Genomic DNA, 18,909 nt, shown 5'->3' with positions numbered 1-18,909 from the left:
GAATCTGCTAATTAATGTACGTGAAGTATTGGATGTTACGTTTCATTCAAAGATTGAAGTGTAAAAGTGTTATTTTGTAACCAACTTGTAGAAATAAATATCATTTATCATGTCTAGTATACTGTTTACAACATCACACATAAATCCTAAATGGGCAAGATGAAGTACCTAGATATCACTCGATCCTACCACAAAACCAACTCAATTAAAGGTAATTACAGTCCAATACAGTAACCGAATACGAGTGGTAGCGATACCACAAATTGCAGCGCGGGCCAGTCACATAAACACCAGGTTCTCACCGAGCTTTTATTGAAGTCAACCCGACCCGATTGTCGGCCTCGTTCTGTTTTTCACCCCATTCAATGTTAAAAAACAAGCAATAAGAACTAAACTGGTTAACACACATGGACGGCTCTAATAGCTCTCTCCATTGTCGCTGGCTAACTGGGGCGCTGCACACCAGGATATTATGTGGCATACAGTGCGGTAATAGTATTGTCCTCAGCTCGGGACTAGCCTACGAGCAACGGGAGCTGCACTGCTATATTATATTATTCGGGTACCATTCAAATTGGACATTTATTTAAAGTGCTATAGAAGTAATTTTAATGTAACAAAGTTGCAGACTTAGATTTTTTTAGAAACGAAATATTTTCAGTGTGTGAATGTTGACTATGCAGTAAGTTGATATCGAATAGTAGCAGAGGATGTAGGTCGCGTGCCGGAGATGCCTTTGTTCCGACTGCCGCTGTAAATTATCTACATTCCGTTCTCCTTCATAACTCTGTATCGGAACAAACCGTATGTCTCACAATAAAACGGGAAATTTTCCTGTTTTTTTTTTGCACGAACAGAGCTTTATTAAATCTCTTTTAATTTTCCTCGTGCCGCCTACAGCCTGCAATTAGTGAAGAAGTACAATTTAATCATTATAAAAATCGTATCGATTCATGATATTTCCCACGGTTTCTCTTGAACCTGGCAGGCTTCTCAACTCTACTCTCTCAACTTCTAACAGGGAAATTTATTACTTGGTTACCGAAATTAATTTTCACATTTAAATATTCCATGTATTTCCTAACAAAGTACATACGTCAAAAGCAAACCACAGTATAATAAAGTTATGTTTGACAAACCAGAACGTTCAAAACATTGTGTGCTATATTTTGTGGGCTATAAAAATATTTACTGCAGCCACAGGTGCGACGCGAAAAACCGCGATTTGGTGTGACGGCAGGGGATATATTGCCTATATGCTGTTGAATTACGGTACACGGCAGCCCAAACGGGTCTTAATTGTCAATTGCTTTTGTGCCGGGAGCAGCAGCCCATATATTAATCTGTAGGGTGTTTCGTTTTGTTCCAAGAGTTAGTTAGTGAAGTGATCCGCAAACGGGTCGGTGCTCCATTTGGGTCATCTGGATCGGTGTTAGCGGGGCACGAGCTGCTGAGGTCGAGCGCACTCGTCCGCAATATACGACTAGTTCTAATAAAGTGTCCTTCAAGCCACGTTTAGTTAGAGTAACGCTCGCACCAGATCCAGGCTTATGACAGCTTCGAGGATTTACGATCACTTCCTCTGCGGTTATCATTTGAATTTAGGACGTTGATCTCTCGTGTGACGGTGTAAAGTTGCGATGAATTTTCATGTATGCTAAAATATGTACATACCGTTAACACCGTACACACTTAAGATGTAAACAATCACGTTTTTGGTTTTTCTGTTGTAGTTTCTTGTACAACAAAAGTAGTTAACAATTCTTTGACCATTACAATTTAATTAAATATCTTCCTACATTTGTTTCAGGTATCTGGAATGATCCAAACTAAAAGACAACACATCAGACCCCCCGATCGGATGTCTAGGTGAGTCAACATTTAATATTTTCTCACATAAATGCTTATTACGTTATGATACAAACAACTTGGTAGGAACGATCATTTTACAATAGAAACATAATATGGTGCAGGTGATATTGAGCATGAAACGAAGTAAGTCGGGTCTGCTAACCCGAGCCAGTCGTGAGCATAAACCGTAACTCGAGCAAAATAAAATGGATAAAGTTTAAAGGTACGCTTATCAGTTGCCACAGTTTCAAGATACAGTATCAGAGAGAAGGAGGGGGGGGCGGACGACTGCGCCGGCCCTCGACACTCACTGAACACGCATTTGCATAAGATTTTTGCAATTTTATTCCGCATACAAAAACATCCTGTCTCCGCGGTTGACTGACAAAGCAGGATTACAATCTGCCTCTCAGTGGTGGCTTCGAGGAGGCTCGAAGCCCCGAGTGACTCGAGCCGCGATCGCGACAACCCCTAAAGGACCCTGCAAATATCAATGTATATTTCTGCCATCCCCTTACCAACCCTCGCTCTCGCCCCCGGCACTTACGATAAAAGCTAGTTCCCAGTACGTCAAAGTTTAGAATTTCAAATCCTTGAAAGTACTAATTTTAATTTATTCGAAACAGTACTCTAGGTTCTAAAACTACTCGCTACGCAGTAAATGTTCTAAAGTCGGGAATAAAATGAGCGTGGTGACGATATTTGAAATTTTGGTTGAACGAGTTTCAAGTAAGAAACTCTTTACAAGTTTGTTAATTTCAAGCAAAATCGAGTGGTGAGTGAAGTGACTGGCTTCTACTTATCATGACAATAGTCAATATCAGCTGTAATGACACGAGGACATCATAAATTAGGCGGAATTTTTACTAGTTCCAAGACCCGTGGCATGTAACTTGGTGTAGGAAGTTGGCACTCCGCCAGCCGGAAGCCAATCCTGGCGCAGAGTCAGAACATTTTGATAGCACCCCCTTTATCACAGAACTTTATTTATATGTACATAAGTATCTACTTCTATTAGTTCATCTGATAAATTCTTAGTAAAATATTATAACGACTATAATTTACGCTGAATTGATTTTGGTTACAAATTAGTAGTCTCCGTGCTCTGAATTAATGGTCGTAACACAAATATCAATGAACTATTCTGGAGTGCGATCGCCGATACCTACTCAATATTTTTATGGTAAGAACAACATCGTAAGTTTGTTTATTTATTTTCGTCTCAACAAATATTATTCGCAGGATTGAGATAGAATATTTACAGTATTTTCGGTCGACAGTATACCGCTACGGAATTTCACACGTCTACTCAAATCCTCAGCTGTCGACTGTCGACACTCAGGTATCCCCTCAGCGCGCTCCCTGCTTTTACCATAATTCCACCAACAGTGCTATCTCGTCGCGTTTTATTCACAAAAACGGTTTGTTTCTGTCTTTTAATAAAGGTTATCTTCGTAACATTTCGTGGTCATTTAAGCCATTACAGATGACATTCATTATTTCCATACTGGTTGCTGTGATCAGAAAATTACTAAATGTTAACGAAAGTTTGTGAAATTTCACTAGCATACTTCAAAGTAAATGCGTACTATCTACTAAAAAGTATAATAATATTGTGTTTATAATCGCCAGACAAAGTCTTCAAACTAACGCTAAATGGGTCATTAGTTTTTATGTAGTGGGAGTTAGCGATTCAAACGGTCTGACTGATGCCAAGCTAAACTATGAAATTACGTTCTAAATTCGCTTTACCAACCATTTTCTCGTTTTATGTGTATGTGTTTGTAGAATTAGTGCCCAATAAAGCGTTTATATATGTTCAACACCTACTTAACCGCACTACCGAATGAATATGGTACACGCCACTTAAATAAAAAAAATATCGTTACTCGGGAAATCTACCTCCCGATTAATTTGATTGTACTCTCCTCTGTAAATATAAATTAGGTTTCCTCAAAGTAAATCAGTCTTAAAGCGAATAACCAAAATTAACAGCGAAGATCCACTTCAATTTAGTTTATATACCGAGTAAGCACTGCATTTAATCTTGAAACTCTGCAGTACTCGGCTTAATCAATATGTGTACAAGTAGCGAGTGTAGTTGCACCCTAATTGCTAAATTTAGGCTAAGGAAGGTTCACGTTAAAGGTGCGTTTACATCTCTGAGCCGTTTAATGACGATGTTCCGCGTTCATTAAGTCGACTGAAAGGCATTTTGTAGCGTGTCTGTGAAATGCTAATTTGTTCCTGTACACCCAATATGGGCCTGTCAGACGTCAGTGAACCCTTTGGCCGAGTTTTTACGCTCGAATACGAAAGTTAAGTTTGTTTGTTTATGTTGATATCATCGCTCCCGCTGGCACGGATGCGACGCTGAATGAGAAAGGTTTTTTCATTTTATGCACAAACAGAATTTGGTGACCATGTTTGACTACTAGCTACGCTTTATTGTTTAAACAATGAGTGTGAGACAAGGAAAAAATATTTCCCAAAATGTAATTTTCTCGCTTGCGAGGATAAGCGGACTTTAGAGTAAACAATAGAGACAACATTTCTTTTGTCTTACTTGTTTATTTTGCGCCGTTCGTTTCAATTATTGCAGCCATCGGATATGAAAGAGTTGAGTCCCTCTGAAAACTTGTAAATAAAAAATATTTTATTCTACATTATTATCGTAAAACGTAATGAAATTCTAACGACTTTTCTTCTTTTAATTTAATTTTATATCGTTTAATATACAATGGTAAACCATATAATGCCACGTTGCTTTGATTTAAAGAGAAGGCTAAGAAATGAAAGCATTTAGATAAAACTGAAATCTATAGTGAAACTTTTATAATTAAATCCTCTGAACGTAAAGTAAACCTAAATTAAAAAGGTTATTATTCAACGACTTGGCCTGTGTTCTTATTTCATTTAAAGTTTCTGAGAATAATATTTTATTTTGAATAGAGAACCTACGTAGGTAACTCTTTGAAAAAAAGTGTTAAGACTATCTTCAATTTTTTTTTCAATAGTCTGAAGACATACATAAATCAGCAGAAATTATATATCACATAGTAGGGCACTGGTATATAAGGTAACTAAATATTCTTTAACTTTATATACAAAGGTATATCCACGCAACTTTCCTGTGTACGTGTCTACACATTATGCCTACTACGTTATGTTCATACGTAATAACAAATTCATGAACAGTTACGTCTCTCTAAGTTTATATGGGTCACGTAAATTCTCTAAATGATTATTCTATACAACGTGTAACTGAAATATGTGCTCATATTTTCAGGGGTCAGTGGAAAAATTCTACTCTTTTATTATATTTTCAGAGTATAATTTTCAGGAGGTGTGAAAGGATGACGTTATGAACAGACTTATATTTTACTTCTTCGCTTCTGTTATTTGTGATAAGTATAATGATATACTTGAGATGGTATATTTTAGTTCATATAGTTATTTAGACTGCCTCGTTGGTCGAGTGGTCGCAAGTGCGACTGCCGGACAAGGGCTCTCGGGTTCGATTCCCGGGTCGGGCAAAGTATTACTGGGCTTTTATCGGATTTTCGAAAATTTCTCAGTGGTAGCACGTCCGGAAATGTGCCCGGTATATGGCAATAGGCTCGCCACCTATTACATGGGACTTACAACATAAATTGTGAAAAGTGGGTGTACAATGTACAGTGGCATTACATGCCATAATGTGCACCTCTGCCTACCCCTTCGGGGATTAAAGGCGTTACGATATGTATGTATGTACGATATGTATGAATTTCATCAGATTTAGTTTTTATCTCGTGGTTATTAATCATTCACACAAAACAGCATCGTCATCTCAAAATTATGTTGCTTATAATAAAACTTTTACTTACTTGTCTAACTTGTTACGTCTTTTGTTACTATTCTTCTCGAACTTATAGCTTGATAAATATATGTTACAAAGCACAGAATACATAAACTATTTCGTGTATCTCTTTACACTCGTATATCGTATCGAGACAGTTTGTCTCCCAATATTTCGTAACACATTAATTTAACTAACACATGTTTTATATAGCCAATAAAATTATCGTAAAGCTTCGGGACACGCGCATCGTTTATGTCCAGGTTTTAGATGGCCACGAGTTTTGGATATAAAACGAAACATGCTCGAACTACACAGAACGTTTACGATAATCACCCGCTTTCGTTATTGTTAGTTTATACGCTGATGTAACAAACACTATTGTGTTTATTGTTTGTACCTACCATTTATTTTTCATTTGTTCATACCCAAAACGCTCGTTACCATGGCAACGTCATTGCTCTGCGCTTAATTAATGAATGTTAGTGTGGTAAAGACAACCGTAGTCCGCGTTAAGTGTCCTACGTGCAAAATTGTATAAAGGTAGCTGAACTCACTGTTACAGCTGGCTGCGAGCTTTGTGCATGTTCGGCCACTAAATTCTACAACCAAATTATCCTACTGGTGAGAAAGTGTTCATACCCTTTGTGATTTTTTGTGTATTTTAATTTAGATGTCATCTTGCTTATAGGTACTTTAAAAGTGCTTTGAAAAATTATCAACAAAATGAAATTACTAGCTTTCAGCCTCGGCTTTGTCTGCGGTGAAAAGGTAGCCTAGTTCCTTTTCCCTACTTCCAACTCTCTATGTACCTATGCACAATTTCAAGAATATTTATTAAGTAGGTAAAGTATAAAGAGGTAGCAAACAAACTTACAAATTTCTAATATTACTTGGAATTATCTTGTAAACATAAGTCTCACTGAAATCGTAATAATGTAGGTGCTTAGCATGATAGTACGACGCTTTGTTTAATCCAGTTTATCGTTGAGCCAGGGTTTAGCGTTTATATACAAGAGCATTAGGCGTCCTGCATCCGTCTAACAGCATTAACACCACTGCACAGTGGGTCGCTGTTACGTTATATCTGGGTCATGCAGTCTCACATTGTTCAATCAATATGTTCACAATGCGTTTTGTGCCATTCCACTACTCCTATTATTGTGGTGCAGTCGTTACTGTACTGCAAATGTGAATCCTTTTACAATAGCCATCGACCTTGTACAATTGTTAGTAGGTATGTATAAACATAGATTGCGAAATATACGTGTGTACTGAGTACGTATAACTTCTGCATTACAAAACCACATTCATCACTTTTGTGCATTCTTCAATTCGAGTTTTGTCTAACCTTGGCTGTAGTGGTTTTGTAGGGCTACAGATAACAAGATAAATACAAATTGCACCTACCAGGAACTATTAGGAAAGTTGTTACAATAGGAGTGCAATAGACAGAATAAGTAATTCCATGTGTTTTATCTCCATCGTGGCAAAGTTCAAACAGTGTTATAGGTAAATTATTTGAACCAATTTACAGCGAACAATGCATGCATTGTTTCCCGAGACAAGATTTATTTACAGTCCGCTTTCACTGAGAAACGGACTTTCTTTTGCGTTGGCGATTTGAAAACAAACTTGATCTATATCGGGAAGCTTTTGTTTCCATCCGTTCTCACATGTTATATAACAGAACACATACGTCGCACATATACGCCGGTGTACACCTCCTTAACTGACGCATTTGTACGCACGTTTTCCTCAATTGTACAATTCAGAACCTCTTATACTTCGTTATCCGCAGCGAAAGTCTTTAATTGATATATTTTATATTCCCATAAGTCTAATGGGGCCCTCGACTCGACATCTCCACTTCCGCTAAGTTAGGGGAAATTCTTCGTTTATTATTCACAGTAAATTACTCGACTTCTACATTTTTTTCCCTGCGGAGCTCTCGAGCCCTTTTATTTATTCAATACGACTTATTTAAGTCCAATAATTCCGACACACTCGCAGAAAATGTGCCTTGGGAGAAGTAAAGTATTGTTCTTTAATTAAATTACTTTTATTGTTTTGTACAGAAACAGTTCCCAAGGTATATTCATTGCATTCGTTACCTCGAAATAGCGAAGAGTGGAGGAGTCCCTCCTGCCGATTCACTGAACGTTATCCATCACTTACATATTCACTCGCGTTAATTTATTGGTTACTTCCTCCACTTCTTGCTTTCATTAATTCGAATAAGACTCCCGTATTAATTCTCTTAAAAGGTCTCGATCGTTCACAAAACTTCTTACAAGCATTCCGCATCTCATCTTGTGTTCCGTAGAACTTATCACTAAGGATTCTAGCAAGAAGTCGTTCATAAAGTTCCTTCTTTTGTCTTTGGTTTCGACTTTAATGCATTTGCAGCTAATAAACTGAATGGGTCGAGATTTATTATCGTTTGAAAGTACCTCATTCAGAACAGGGGAGATATGTGTTCATGTTTGTTGTTTTACATTTGCGATAACAAGGGCGGTAAGTGTGCCGCCTGCCGCGTTCTGTATGATATTCACGTAATATATTTTGAGCGCATGTTTGTTACAAAAACAAGCTTTGCCATTCTGTCTCCTGTAGAGTAGTTTACATGTAAAATTCGAACTAGCTGGCAGCGCCCTCGCATATTGAAGGGGGCCACCCTGACGCGCATCCCTCTATGTGGCAACACTCGTCTTTGATACACGCCTTTTGATGTCTGCTTTTCGAGCGACACAATGCCACTGTTTACCTTCGCTCCTGAAACAACTTTGCTTCCACGTCAATAATGGACTTTTTAACGAGATGTAAGTTTAAAAGTAACTAGCGGAAGTTAGACGTCGTTTACATATAGCTACAATGTATTTTTTTTTAAGAATTTTTGCTCAGTGTGTACGAATGCAGATACTTATCGAGAGTCGAGGTTAAGAAATGTAGGTACACTGCATACTTATATAGATACATTTAATATTGACATAACAGCTTGTTCTTATTTACAGATTAATGGTAGGTAGCTATAGCAGTAATTAATCTGACAAGGTAGCAGTGTCAATGACGTAAAGTAGATGAAGCGAGCAGCCACCCGGCTGCTGACTGAGTAAACGGCTGCCACTATCGGCAGGGAAGCCGGTTACTGCGCCGTCTTCACAGTAATCGAGCCGTAAAAACTTTTACTATCACAGTTTACGTGCCGCCTTTGAAACAAATGACCTACTTTATGACCGACCAATACAGGCTTATTTTCAAAAGAAATGTAATCCCAACTAAAGTAGGTGTCTGACTAATATTACCTTCTCTGCTCGGCCCTTACTCAAGAGAACGTATTGATAAACTATTCGGACAGCTTTATCACTGAAAGATAATTAAATTTCCTCTTTATCAAAATGAAGCACTATTGGAATAAGAAACTCGTTCTTCAGTAAAAGCAAATAAGTTTTTCAGTCGGTGCCGGCGCCCCACGATCAGATAACGAGTCGCCAACTTGCAACTACATTTCGAGTTCCTGATAACAATCTGTAAAAGGCAGTTTTAATATTAATAGTTAAATGGATTTAATCTGGGAATCTTCAAGATGCTATTATAGGGTCTTTAGAATCCCATTAAGATACCTGCACTGCTTGTGTCGAGTTAACTTGTTTCTTGATTCCAAACGAAAAATGGACTGAGGTAAATATTGGAGGGTTGGTCTTAATTTTTCTTGAAGCCTCTTGAGATAATTGTGAAACGGCGCTAGTTATTTCAGCAGTGTTGACACGGGCCGCAATCAGATTGTGGGCGGAGGCCCACCTCGATAAGAGGCTCACCGCGCGGCGCGGGCGGCCGCCTCCTGAATATTACTCATTGTCACATTTTATAAACGATGCACTTTATGCAACCACTGCCGCCAGCCACCCAGATAATGAAAATTAAAATGTCATTTGTACTTAACACGAAAACGAACAAAAGTAGCTGCGGAGAAGCAGAAAATTTGTCGTTTTAATTGTACATTCAGTAAAATGGTGTTGAGTTAAAATGTTTCTTAATTTTACAAAACATAACGTTTAATTTTAAATACAATGCAGGTCTTCATCATACTTTAAAATGTTAATGCATTGAATGAGTCGGTAAACACGTCGATCGGACAATCACAATAATCCCCAACTATTAGTGCATTCAATCTCGTATTGATTTATGAAGCTCCAAATTAATCGCATTAAGCGATCCTATCAATTAATAAACAACTGCTCCCGGTCACGCAATTAGTTCAATTACTGGTAATAGATCTTGCTTTCATTGTTCGTATCGTAGTGAATTGAAATGGTTTTAATTCGTGACCATTTCGAATAGAGGAATCTGCTAATTAATTTACGTGAAGTATTGGATGTTACGTTTCATTCAAAAATTGACATGTGTTATTTTGTAACCAACTTGCAGAAATAAATATCATTTATCATTTCTAGTGTGCTATTTACAACATCACACATAAATCCTAAATGGGCAAAATGAAGTACCTAGATATCACTCGATCCTACCACAAAACCAACTCAATTAAAGGTAATTACAGTCCAATACAGTAACCGAATACGAGTGGTAGCGATACCACAAATTGCAGCGCGGGCCAGTCACATAAACACCAGGTTCTCACCGAGCTTTTATTGAAGTCAACCCGACCCGATTGTCGGCCTCGTTCTGTTTTTCACCCCATTCAATGTTAAAAAACAAGCAATAAGAACTAAACTGGTTAACACACATGGACGGCTCTAATAGCTCTCTCCATTGTCGCTGGCTAACTGGGGCGCTGCACACCAGGATATTATGTGGCATACAGTGCGGTAATAGTATTGTCCTCAGCTCGGGACTAGCCTACGAGCAGCGGGAGCTGCACTACTATATTATATTATTCAGGTACCATTCAAATTGGACATTTATTTAAAGTGCTACAGAAGTAATTTTAATGTGACAAAGTTGCAAGACTTAGATTTTTTTAGAAACGAAATATTGTCAGTGTGTGAATGTTGACTATGCAGTAAGTTGATATCGAATAGTAGCAGAGGATGTAGGTCGCGTGCCGGAGATGCCTTTGTTCCGACTGCCGCTGTAAATTATCTACATTCCGTTCTCCTTCATAACTCTGTATCGGAACAAACCGTATGTCTCACAATAAAACGGGAAATTTTCCTGGTTTTTTTTGCACGAACAGAGCTTTATTAAATCTCTTTTAATTTTCCTCGTGCCGCCTACAGCCTGCAATTAGCGAAGAAGTACAATTTAATCATTATAAAAATCGTATCGATTCATGATATTTCCCACGGTTTCTCTTGAACCTGGCAAGCTTCTCAACTCTACTCTCTCAACCTCTAACAGGGAAATTTATTACTTGGTTACCGAAAATAATTTTCACATTTAAATATTCCATGTATTTCCTAACAAAGTACATACGTCAAAAGCAAACCACAGTATAATAAAGTTATGTTTGACAAACCAGAACGTTCAAAACATTGTGTGCTATATTTTGTGGGCTATAAAAATATTTACTGCAGCCACAGGTGCGACGCGAAAAACCGCGATTTGGTGTGACGGCAGGGGATATATTGCCTATATGCTGTTGAATTACGGTACACGGCAGCCCAAACGGGTCTTAATTGTCAATTGCTTTTGTGCCGGGAGCAGCAGCCCATATATTAATCTGTAGGGTGTTTCGTTTTGTTCCAAGAGTTAGTTAGTGAAGTGATCCGCAAACGGGTCGGTGCTCCATTTGGGTCATCTGGATCGGTGTTAGCGGGGCACGAGCTGCTGAGGTCGAGCGCACTCGTCCGCAATATACGACTAGTTCTAATAAAGTGTCCTTCAATCCACGTTTAGTTAGAGTAACGCTCGCACCAGATCCAGGCTTATGACAGCTTCGAGGATTTACGATCACTTCCTCTGCGGTTATCATTTGAATTTAGGACGTTGATCTCTCGTGTGACGGTGTAAAGTTGCGATGAATTTTCATGTATGCTAAAATATGTACATACCGTTAACACCGTACACACTTAAGATGTAAACAATCACGTTTTTGGTTTTCTGTTGTAGTTTCCTCTTGTACAACAAAAGTATTCTTTGGCCATTACAATTTAATTAAATGCCTTCCTAAATTTGTTTCAGGTATCTGGAATGATCCAAACTAAAAGACAACACATCAGACCCCCCGATCGGATGTCTAGGTGAGTCAACATTTAATATTTTCTCACATAAATGCTTATTACGTTATGATACAAACAACTTGGTAGGAACGATCATTTTACAATAGAAACATAATATGGTGCAGGTGATATTGAGCATGAAACGAAGTAAGTCGGGTCTGCTAACCCGAGCCAGTCGTGAGCATAAACCGTAACTCGAGCAAAATAAAATGGATAAAGTTTAAAGGTACGCTTATCAGTTGCCACAGTTTCAAGATACAGTATCAGAGAGGAGGGGGGGGCGGACGACTGCGCCGGCCCTCGACACTCACTGAACACGCATTTGCATAAGATTTTTGCAATTTTATTCCGCATACAAAAACAGAATCAGCATTTTACGACTCACTTATGCCTTTGTACATAAGAACTTTTATTTTTTCGTTTCATATTGCTAGTTTTATGTATCTCTCGACGAAATAGAATACGCTTCACGACAACATGTTTCGCTATCGACAAAATTCGAAGTTTATATTACCACCCGAAACTAGCGCAGTAATAAAGTGAACCATAAAATAAGTAATAACGAAAACAGCAGCCGATAATATTTGTTTAATATTTCGTGTTAGGAAAATTGGACAAAATATTTTGAAATGAAAAAGGGTAATGCTCCGTATTACTTAACAATAAATAGATATCACATTTTGAAATAAACTAAACATATTGTAGGAAAATTTAACCGGATACTGTTTAGAGATGGTAGATTCACATCCAGAAACTGTCATAAAATCATTACCAGGCAATATAGAGGCAATTGGAAAACAATTTCCGCATCAGCCACAGCGTAGCGCCTCGTGTGAACACGTCGTGGCGGCGCTTTGCTTGTACACCTCGCCGCCTTACTGGCACAGCTAGACACAGGCCAACGTAGGCCGGCGAAACTCCACTGTGTTTATATAGTTACGTGTTCAATCACAATCTTGTGATGCCAATACAATTTACGAGGGACGCTTCGTCGACAAGTGCAACCGGGCTAATGGCGGCATCGCGTGCTCTCCCGAATTATCACTCGCGTTATATGCTATATTACATGACAAAGTGAAAGCTCACGACTAATATCGCTTGTAATCCACTTAAAAGTTCACAATGTTGCCCCTTCGTTCGTAACTCCGAACAGGCATGCTAACTTTATGAATGAACGGTCGAATACATTTAGCAACGTGTAACATGACACAGGTAATGTAATTGAAACTATTCTTCGTGATTCTTTTTCCGGGTTAATTAATTAAATAGAAAATTATGACGAACAAACACTGTTGCGTGTAACAAAGTACCAAAAATGTAGTTATAGCTACCCAAAACGAAATGCGTCTCGTTACTCTTTCAGGCGATATATACATTATGTAAAAGAAGCACAAGTGTAGGTATACTTCGACATCTAACAGAAAGCAGTAAATGACTTACATTACACCGGTTCCCCGGAATATATGGCTGTCAATGGTGAACACTTATGAAGACGACGAGCGAAATGGCCAGATTAAGGGAGAAACATCCCGTGTTATCTACTTTTTCGTCCCTCTTACGTTAATTCTATTACGAAAATATGAGCGAGGTAAAAGCATGACATAGTATTATGGAACCCTTACGAAAAAATCGAACAAACATTTGCAATATTTTGCTTGTAGTGTCTACCTACACAAATGTTAATATTAGTAATTACAATACATTACTAAGTAATTGATTATCCCAAGGAGGAAAACTCGTTAAATATGTACATCAATAAATATAAATAAGATAATTACAGTGTCGACAGTCTGTGTAAGAAAACTCGCAACTATTTCCCTCGGTTCGCTTCGCAGTGAAGCAGCTCATAAATCCAGGCCGGCTCATTGTCTACCTATCGCAGTTGATGTCGCAATTTAGAAGCTTTGCAACACGCGCCGGCGCTGAAATAATGTCGACTGGCCATCAATCAAGTTCTTTGCCAAATAGATCGCTGATTAAATTGTTAAATTACTGCATTAAATCCTCCACGGAGTTGTCAAGTCGACATTACATTGATTCGAAGTTTATCTGGCTCAAGGTGACATATTGCTTCCGTTCTCATTGAGGAAATATTTATAGTTACAAAGAAAATGCAGCAATTTGCCGTGAAATTTATTGTAATGTTTATTTATTTCTTAAGATTCAAATTGATAAAGCGACAGTTCTTTTAATTTCCTAAGATTACATTAGATAGGTACCTATTTCTAGTTAGATACAGAAGGCTTTTTACGAAATACAAAAAGTAATGTTTTAAGTTAAAGCAAGTTAAAATATAGCTACCTACAATAGGTATTCGAAATCAGCAAAATAAGTAAGTAGCTCCATAAATATTGTCAAAATTTTAAACCGAAATACAAAATATTAAGGGAATATTGTCGGTTGAACCGAAATCCTCGCAACGGTGCGGAGCAACAAAATACATTATTTATGTAGACAAAAATTAAATTGAGAGAACGGACGGCCGGCATAATTTGGTCTATCATCCGACTAATAATAAATTAAGAAGAGCCTAAACTGTATTTAGTGAGCGTAAAGACGCGGAAAAGGCTCGAGGACGACTTGACGTTAATGGATGGTACGTTTTTTTTTTCAGGGCGTAGGCGTGAGATGGCTCGAGCGGGCATGCTGCACAGGGGCGGAAAAAATGGAGCCGAGTGAGTATTATCCCGAACTACTCGTATTAACTGATCGTTTTTCACATCACACCATACGTAGGTACTTCATCCTCGTTACAAGTTTCAGGGATAACACGAGAAAATGTCACCGTCAACGTGTAGGTATTACTTTCATTTTTTCGACTATTATTGTTTCTTATAGGTACAAACTGTTAAGGTATAAGGCCGCTGTAAAGTATAGTGCTATAGCTTACGGCTCGCTAGAGTCTGTGTAGATATATTAAAGTTCCATCATTGTCATATCAAGCCCATTCGTTTGTTTAGCTAATGGCGCGCTTCATATTGTCCCCATACGGTTACTTTATCCTCCGCAATTGTCGGCCTACATTCGACTTTCTCTGCCAGACATGATTTGGCACTTAACGTAATTGACATAAGTTATAACATTCTTACTAAGTTCTCGCATGTTTTGACGCGTCTTGCTGTAATCTGCGAATGTTTACCTCCACTATAGCGCAGTCTGTTTGTTTATGTATCGCAGACACGTGTCATGAAGGGTTTATTTTATACTCACTATAAATAGAACGGCATAAATATACATAAAGTAGGAGAGGAGCTCGCACGATTGCCCTTATCACAAAGTACTTAAGGGCGTGGCGGTAAGGGCGGGCGGTAGGGTACGCCTGGGCGGGCGGCAGGTGCAGGCCTGATAGAGCAATTACTTATTTTAATATTTTTAATGCCGGTCTCCGGAGGCACGCCGAGCTTTTCAGTGTCTGATAAAGTTGTTGTTATTATTCAAGGACACAAGAAACACCTCGTCTAAAATATCTTTCTCATCTAATATTAACACCTGACAATACTCATTGACCTACTGTGGAATTTTGCTATTACACTTTTTTAATTTTTCACCTTTTCTTATAGTTTCATTGACAGTACGAAATCACCAACTTCATTGAATATTAAATCGCATTTGTAAGAATTACGCTGCCTCTGTTTGATGTTATTACTACGGACTCTATAACAAAGGAACATGATAGCTGTATCAGACACGTAATTACGTTCATGGACGTAACAAATCGATAGATAAGTTACAAATCCCGTAGTCGAGAACAATAGTAAATAACTTGGTTAGCAATGCACGCTGAGGCGGAGCGGCGCGGTACGGCTCGGTACGGCTCGGGTACGGTACGGGCACGGCGCGGTCGCTATCCGTCTTGTCGCCTCAAGTCGAAGTTCGCAGACGGGTCCCCGGTGAATATTCCCCACGTTCCTTTGATGTGGTTCACGTTAATTAGGGATTTTAGTATTGCGATACTCGGATAGGCAGACGATGTTTTATTAACGAACTAAAACATCTAGCCATCAGCCGCCATCAACCCCTCATTCGATATTTCGTTATTCCCGTGTTTGGCTCGGTACCTAATACTGTTATGTGGCGGATACAGTCTAGTTATTTAGTTCGCAACGTTTTGGAGCGTGCGATGTTACAGGCTAACTGCAGTTGGACCGCCGCCGGTTAAGTTACTTACCCCTGGTTTCGGCGCAACTTTATCAATGCCAGAGAACACTGGCGGACCTGATGTCCGGCGCTGCCCCCTCTCGCTACCAGTTCCTGCCCCCCTAACATTTTCTCACCTCAGTTCGAACTCATCCCAGACTAACTTTAAATTGTTAGCTGCAACTTTGCTTCCCAGTTGGCTGAACTTTATTTGTACATTGCATACCTTTCCAACTTTTGATGACAATTTTCAGGAATAACTGTTATTAAAATGAAAGGTTTTTATACCGCAAGTTAGTTCCATTTATGTTATTGGCTGTTCATTCAATGAATGAAATGTGCCTATACCTACATATGTCGTAACTGTGTGTATCGAACAAAGTAAATTGCTTTGAAATGTTTACCTGCTATCTACTTGTTTATTCAATACGTTAGAAATTTAACAAGATTTATACAATTAAATTAAACTAGTGGTCGCCTAGTGGTCGAAATTCGACCATATACGATTTAATTTACAATACCACTTAACATACGTTCAAGGATAATTTGTATTTAACGAATTGCTATTAGTTTTGTAAAATTCAAATTAATATATTCCGGCGCATCATGAATAACCAAACCTCCTTCAATTAGAAACCTCTTTTCATGTGAGACGTGAGAATACCATCGCAATGTCGCATCGATTTTGACGTTTTGTCAAATACGATCAGATACTATGCATGTTCTTTATAAGCATTATTTTTGAAAAATATTAGCGTGCTGCACTTCTCCTACACATAAACTATAAGTGTACCAAATTTTATGCTCCAACGTCCACGCAATTTTCGTAAAAACTATTACAAAGTTTTTGCTTCACGTATTAATATATAGATTACTTATCAGCTTTACACGTGGTTTCTCGTAGCGAAATGGAAGCCAATTTATCAATGAACTAGTCAGAAATGGTGTGGAGGAAAAAATATTCCTTTAGCGCTTTCTTATAGTAGTTGTACGTGCTTTGTTTTTATAAGATACGAAGGAGTTTTGCACATATTGTTTCACGGGTTCGCTCGCCGACCTGAGCGAGCGGTACGGGCGCGACGCAATATTTGACTTGATCTCGGCGGTGATCCGTCACGCACGGGACCCGCGCCTTCTCGCGCCTTATAATAACACGTTACTCCTTACAACACAGTTATACCGCTACCAACACAACGATGTAAAAGCCAGCGTTATTTTCACAGCTTTTATGGCGCTATAAATGTTATATTACACGTAATGACTTTATCGAAATTTCAACACATTTCAAGGTGTTAAGCAGGCCTATAAGATTAAGCTATTGTCTGTATATTATGTTTAGGTATGAATGTCAGAGATTTTTTATGTGATATCGGTATTTGACGATACTAAAACTTTTCTTAAAGCGGCCAGATTAAAGATTGCTCTATAAATTCTTAGAGAGATTTATATTATTCATTTGGTTGCATGGAATATCTTTACTGCCGCAAGTATAGAATGTCCACTCCCGGTGCATTGTGACTGACACAATGGGCTTGTCATAAATCAGTATCTCACTTCTACACAGCAAGGAAATAGCTCATAACTTTGATTAGCCTCTTCGGTGTGCAAGGTTTCACCTTCAACGTTCAATTGTGGGTCAATGCAGCACTCAAATACCTGCATTGTTCGCACACCATACAAGTTACACACATACACAAGTTTTACAAATTGGTCGAACAATAGAATATGCAGACATTTAATTTCAAGCCCTCCGTGCCTAATGAAGAACCCAACAAGCAATGTGTCTAATTATAGATTTAATCACCTTCTACAACCGCGACTGCTATTCATTTAGTTTAATGGGAGATTAACAAAGTCTCCGTTACTCAATATTTTGGGGTATTTTTTAAACAAGCACATGTGGGTAGAGTCCTCTAGGTTTTGTAAAACAAGATTAACAGCAATGAAAACACAACCTTTTATTCTGAAGATAAAGAGCCTATAAATGTTAAAATTAAATGGTGAATACCCCTTTCAGACAATACATGCTGTATACAGGCTGTACCCAAGTAGACTGTACATTATACATTACCGTACCTAAATAGAAATACTACCTACCTATAAATATTTTCTGTACAAAACGAAAGTGTATGGAGATTTCTTTACCCGTCTATTTGTTTACATTCCAATGAAGCCCAGAGATTGTTCTTTTTATGGGCCACTCTAACAGGGGAGGATTCTTAAAGGGACCGCATTATAGATTACTTTTACTGGTCGTTTAGAAGTGGGTCAGTGTCCCGTAAAAGTTTCCGCGAATGTGGTCCGCCAGCCGCATTACCGCAGCAGATCAAAGCTGCCGGCTCTCCACACGATGACCCTTCAATCCATGAGACTCTCTAAAAATCATGCGTTTGTTTTATCCCCTCGCCACACAGCGGCATATACGTATTCATTCAAGTTTACAATATAAAGTCATATTTGAAACAAACATGTCGTCACCGGTGTTGACTGAAGTCTCTTATTGAAATTGCACGCCAGATTTCAAACGATAGCACACCTAATTATTTTCAGAGCTTATCCAAATCTGTAAGTAGGGAGTGCGGGGAGCGTGGTGCGGGCGGCGTGGTATCTCGCGCCGTACCTACCCCGTCTAGACGGCAACTTCATGTAAATAAATACGTAAACCTTAGGACACATTCGAATTTCGACCGACCAACATTAAGTGCATAATTTACACTTTAATTAGGAACTCAAAAGGTCACTGTCATTATTTACCTGAATTAGTATTCTCTGCGGGTCTTGCACCCTCGAGGACAACGAAAAACTAATTTTGATAAATGCAATTTGGAGTAATTAAGTTGGATGGCTCATAATGTTGTTGATTAATTTAAGCCGGAACCTTGATGCACGAAGTGTGCGTTG

General features: G+C 38.5%; 1 protein-coding gene across 3 annotated transcripts in view; it reads left to right on the top strand.

Annotated features, from left to right (window-relative positions):
* Positions 1-18,909, top strand: part of LOC118273208 (uncharacterized) — a 163,524-nt gene that overhangs the window by 94,415 nt on the left and 50,200 nt on the right. For 2 of the 3 annotated variants that reach the window (XM_035590050.2, XM_050694157.1), the window contains exons 3-4: positions 1,811-1,869; positions 14,486-14,546. In XM_035590050.2, the coding sequence (XP_035445943.1) occupies positions 14,500-14,546 (47 nt within the window). In that variant the 5' untranslated portion in view covers positions 1,811-1,869; positions 14,486-14,499. Of the gene's footprint in view, positions 1-1,810; positions 1,870-11,833; positions 11,893-14,485; positions 14,547-18,909 lie in introns of all 3 variants that reach the window. The other variant, XM_050694152.1, reaches the window with a different exon arrangement.

The sequence above is a fragment of the Spodoptera frugiperda genome, chromosome 1, assembly GCF_023101765.2.
Source record: "Spodoptera frugiperda isolate SF20-4 chromosome 1, AGI-APGP_CSIRO_Sfru_2.0, whole genome shotgun sequence".
Lineage (NCBI taxonomy): Eukaryota > Metazoa > Arthropoda > Insecta > Lepidoptera > Noctuidae > Spodoptera > Spodoptera frugiperda.
The sequence above is the reverse complement of the archived record's forward strand: the minus strand, read 5'-3'. Positions and strand labels throughout refer to the sequence as shown.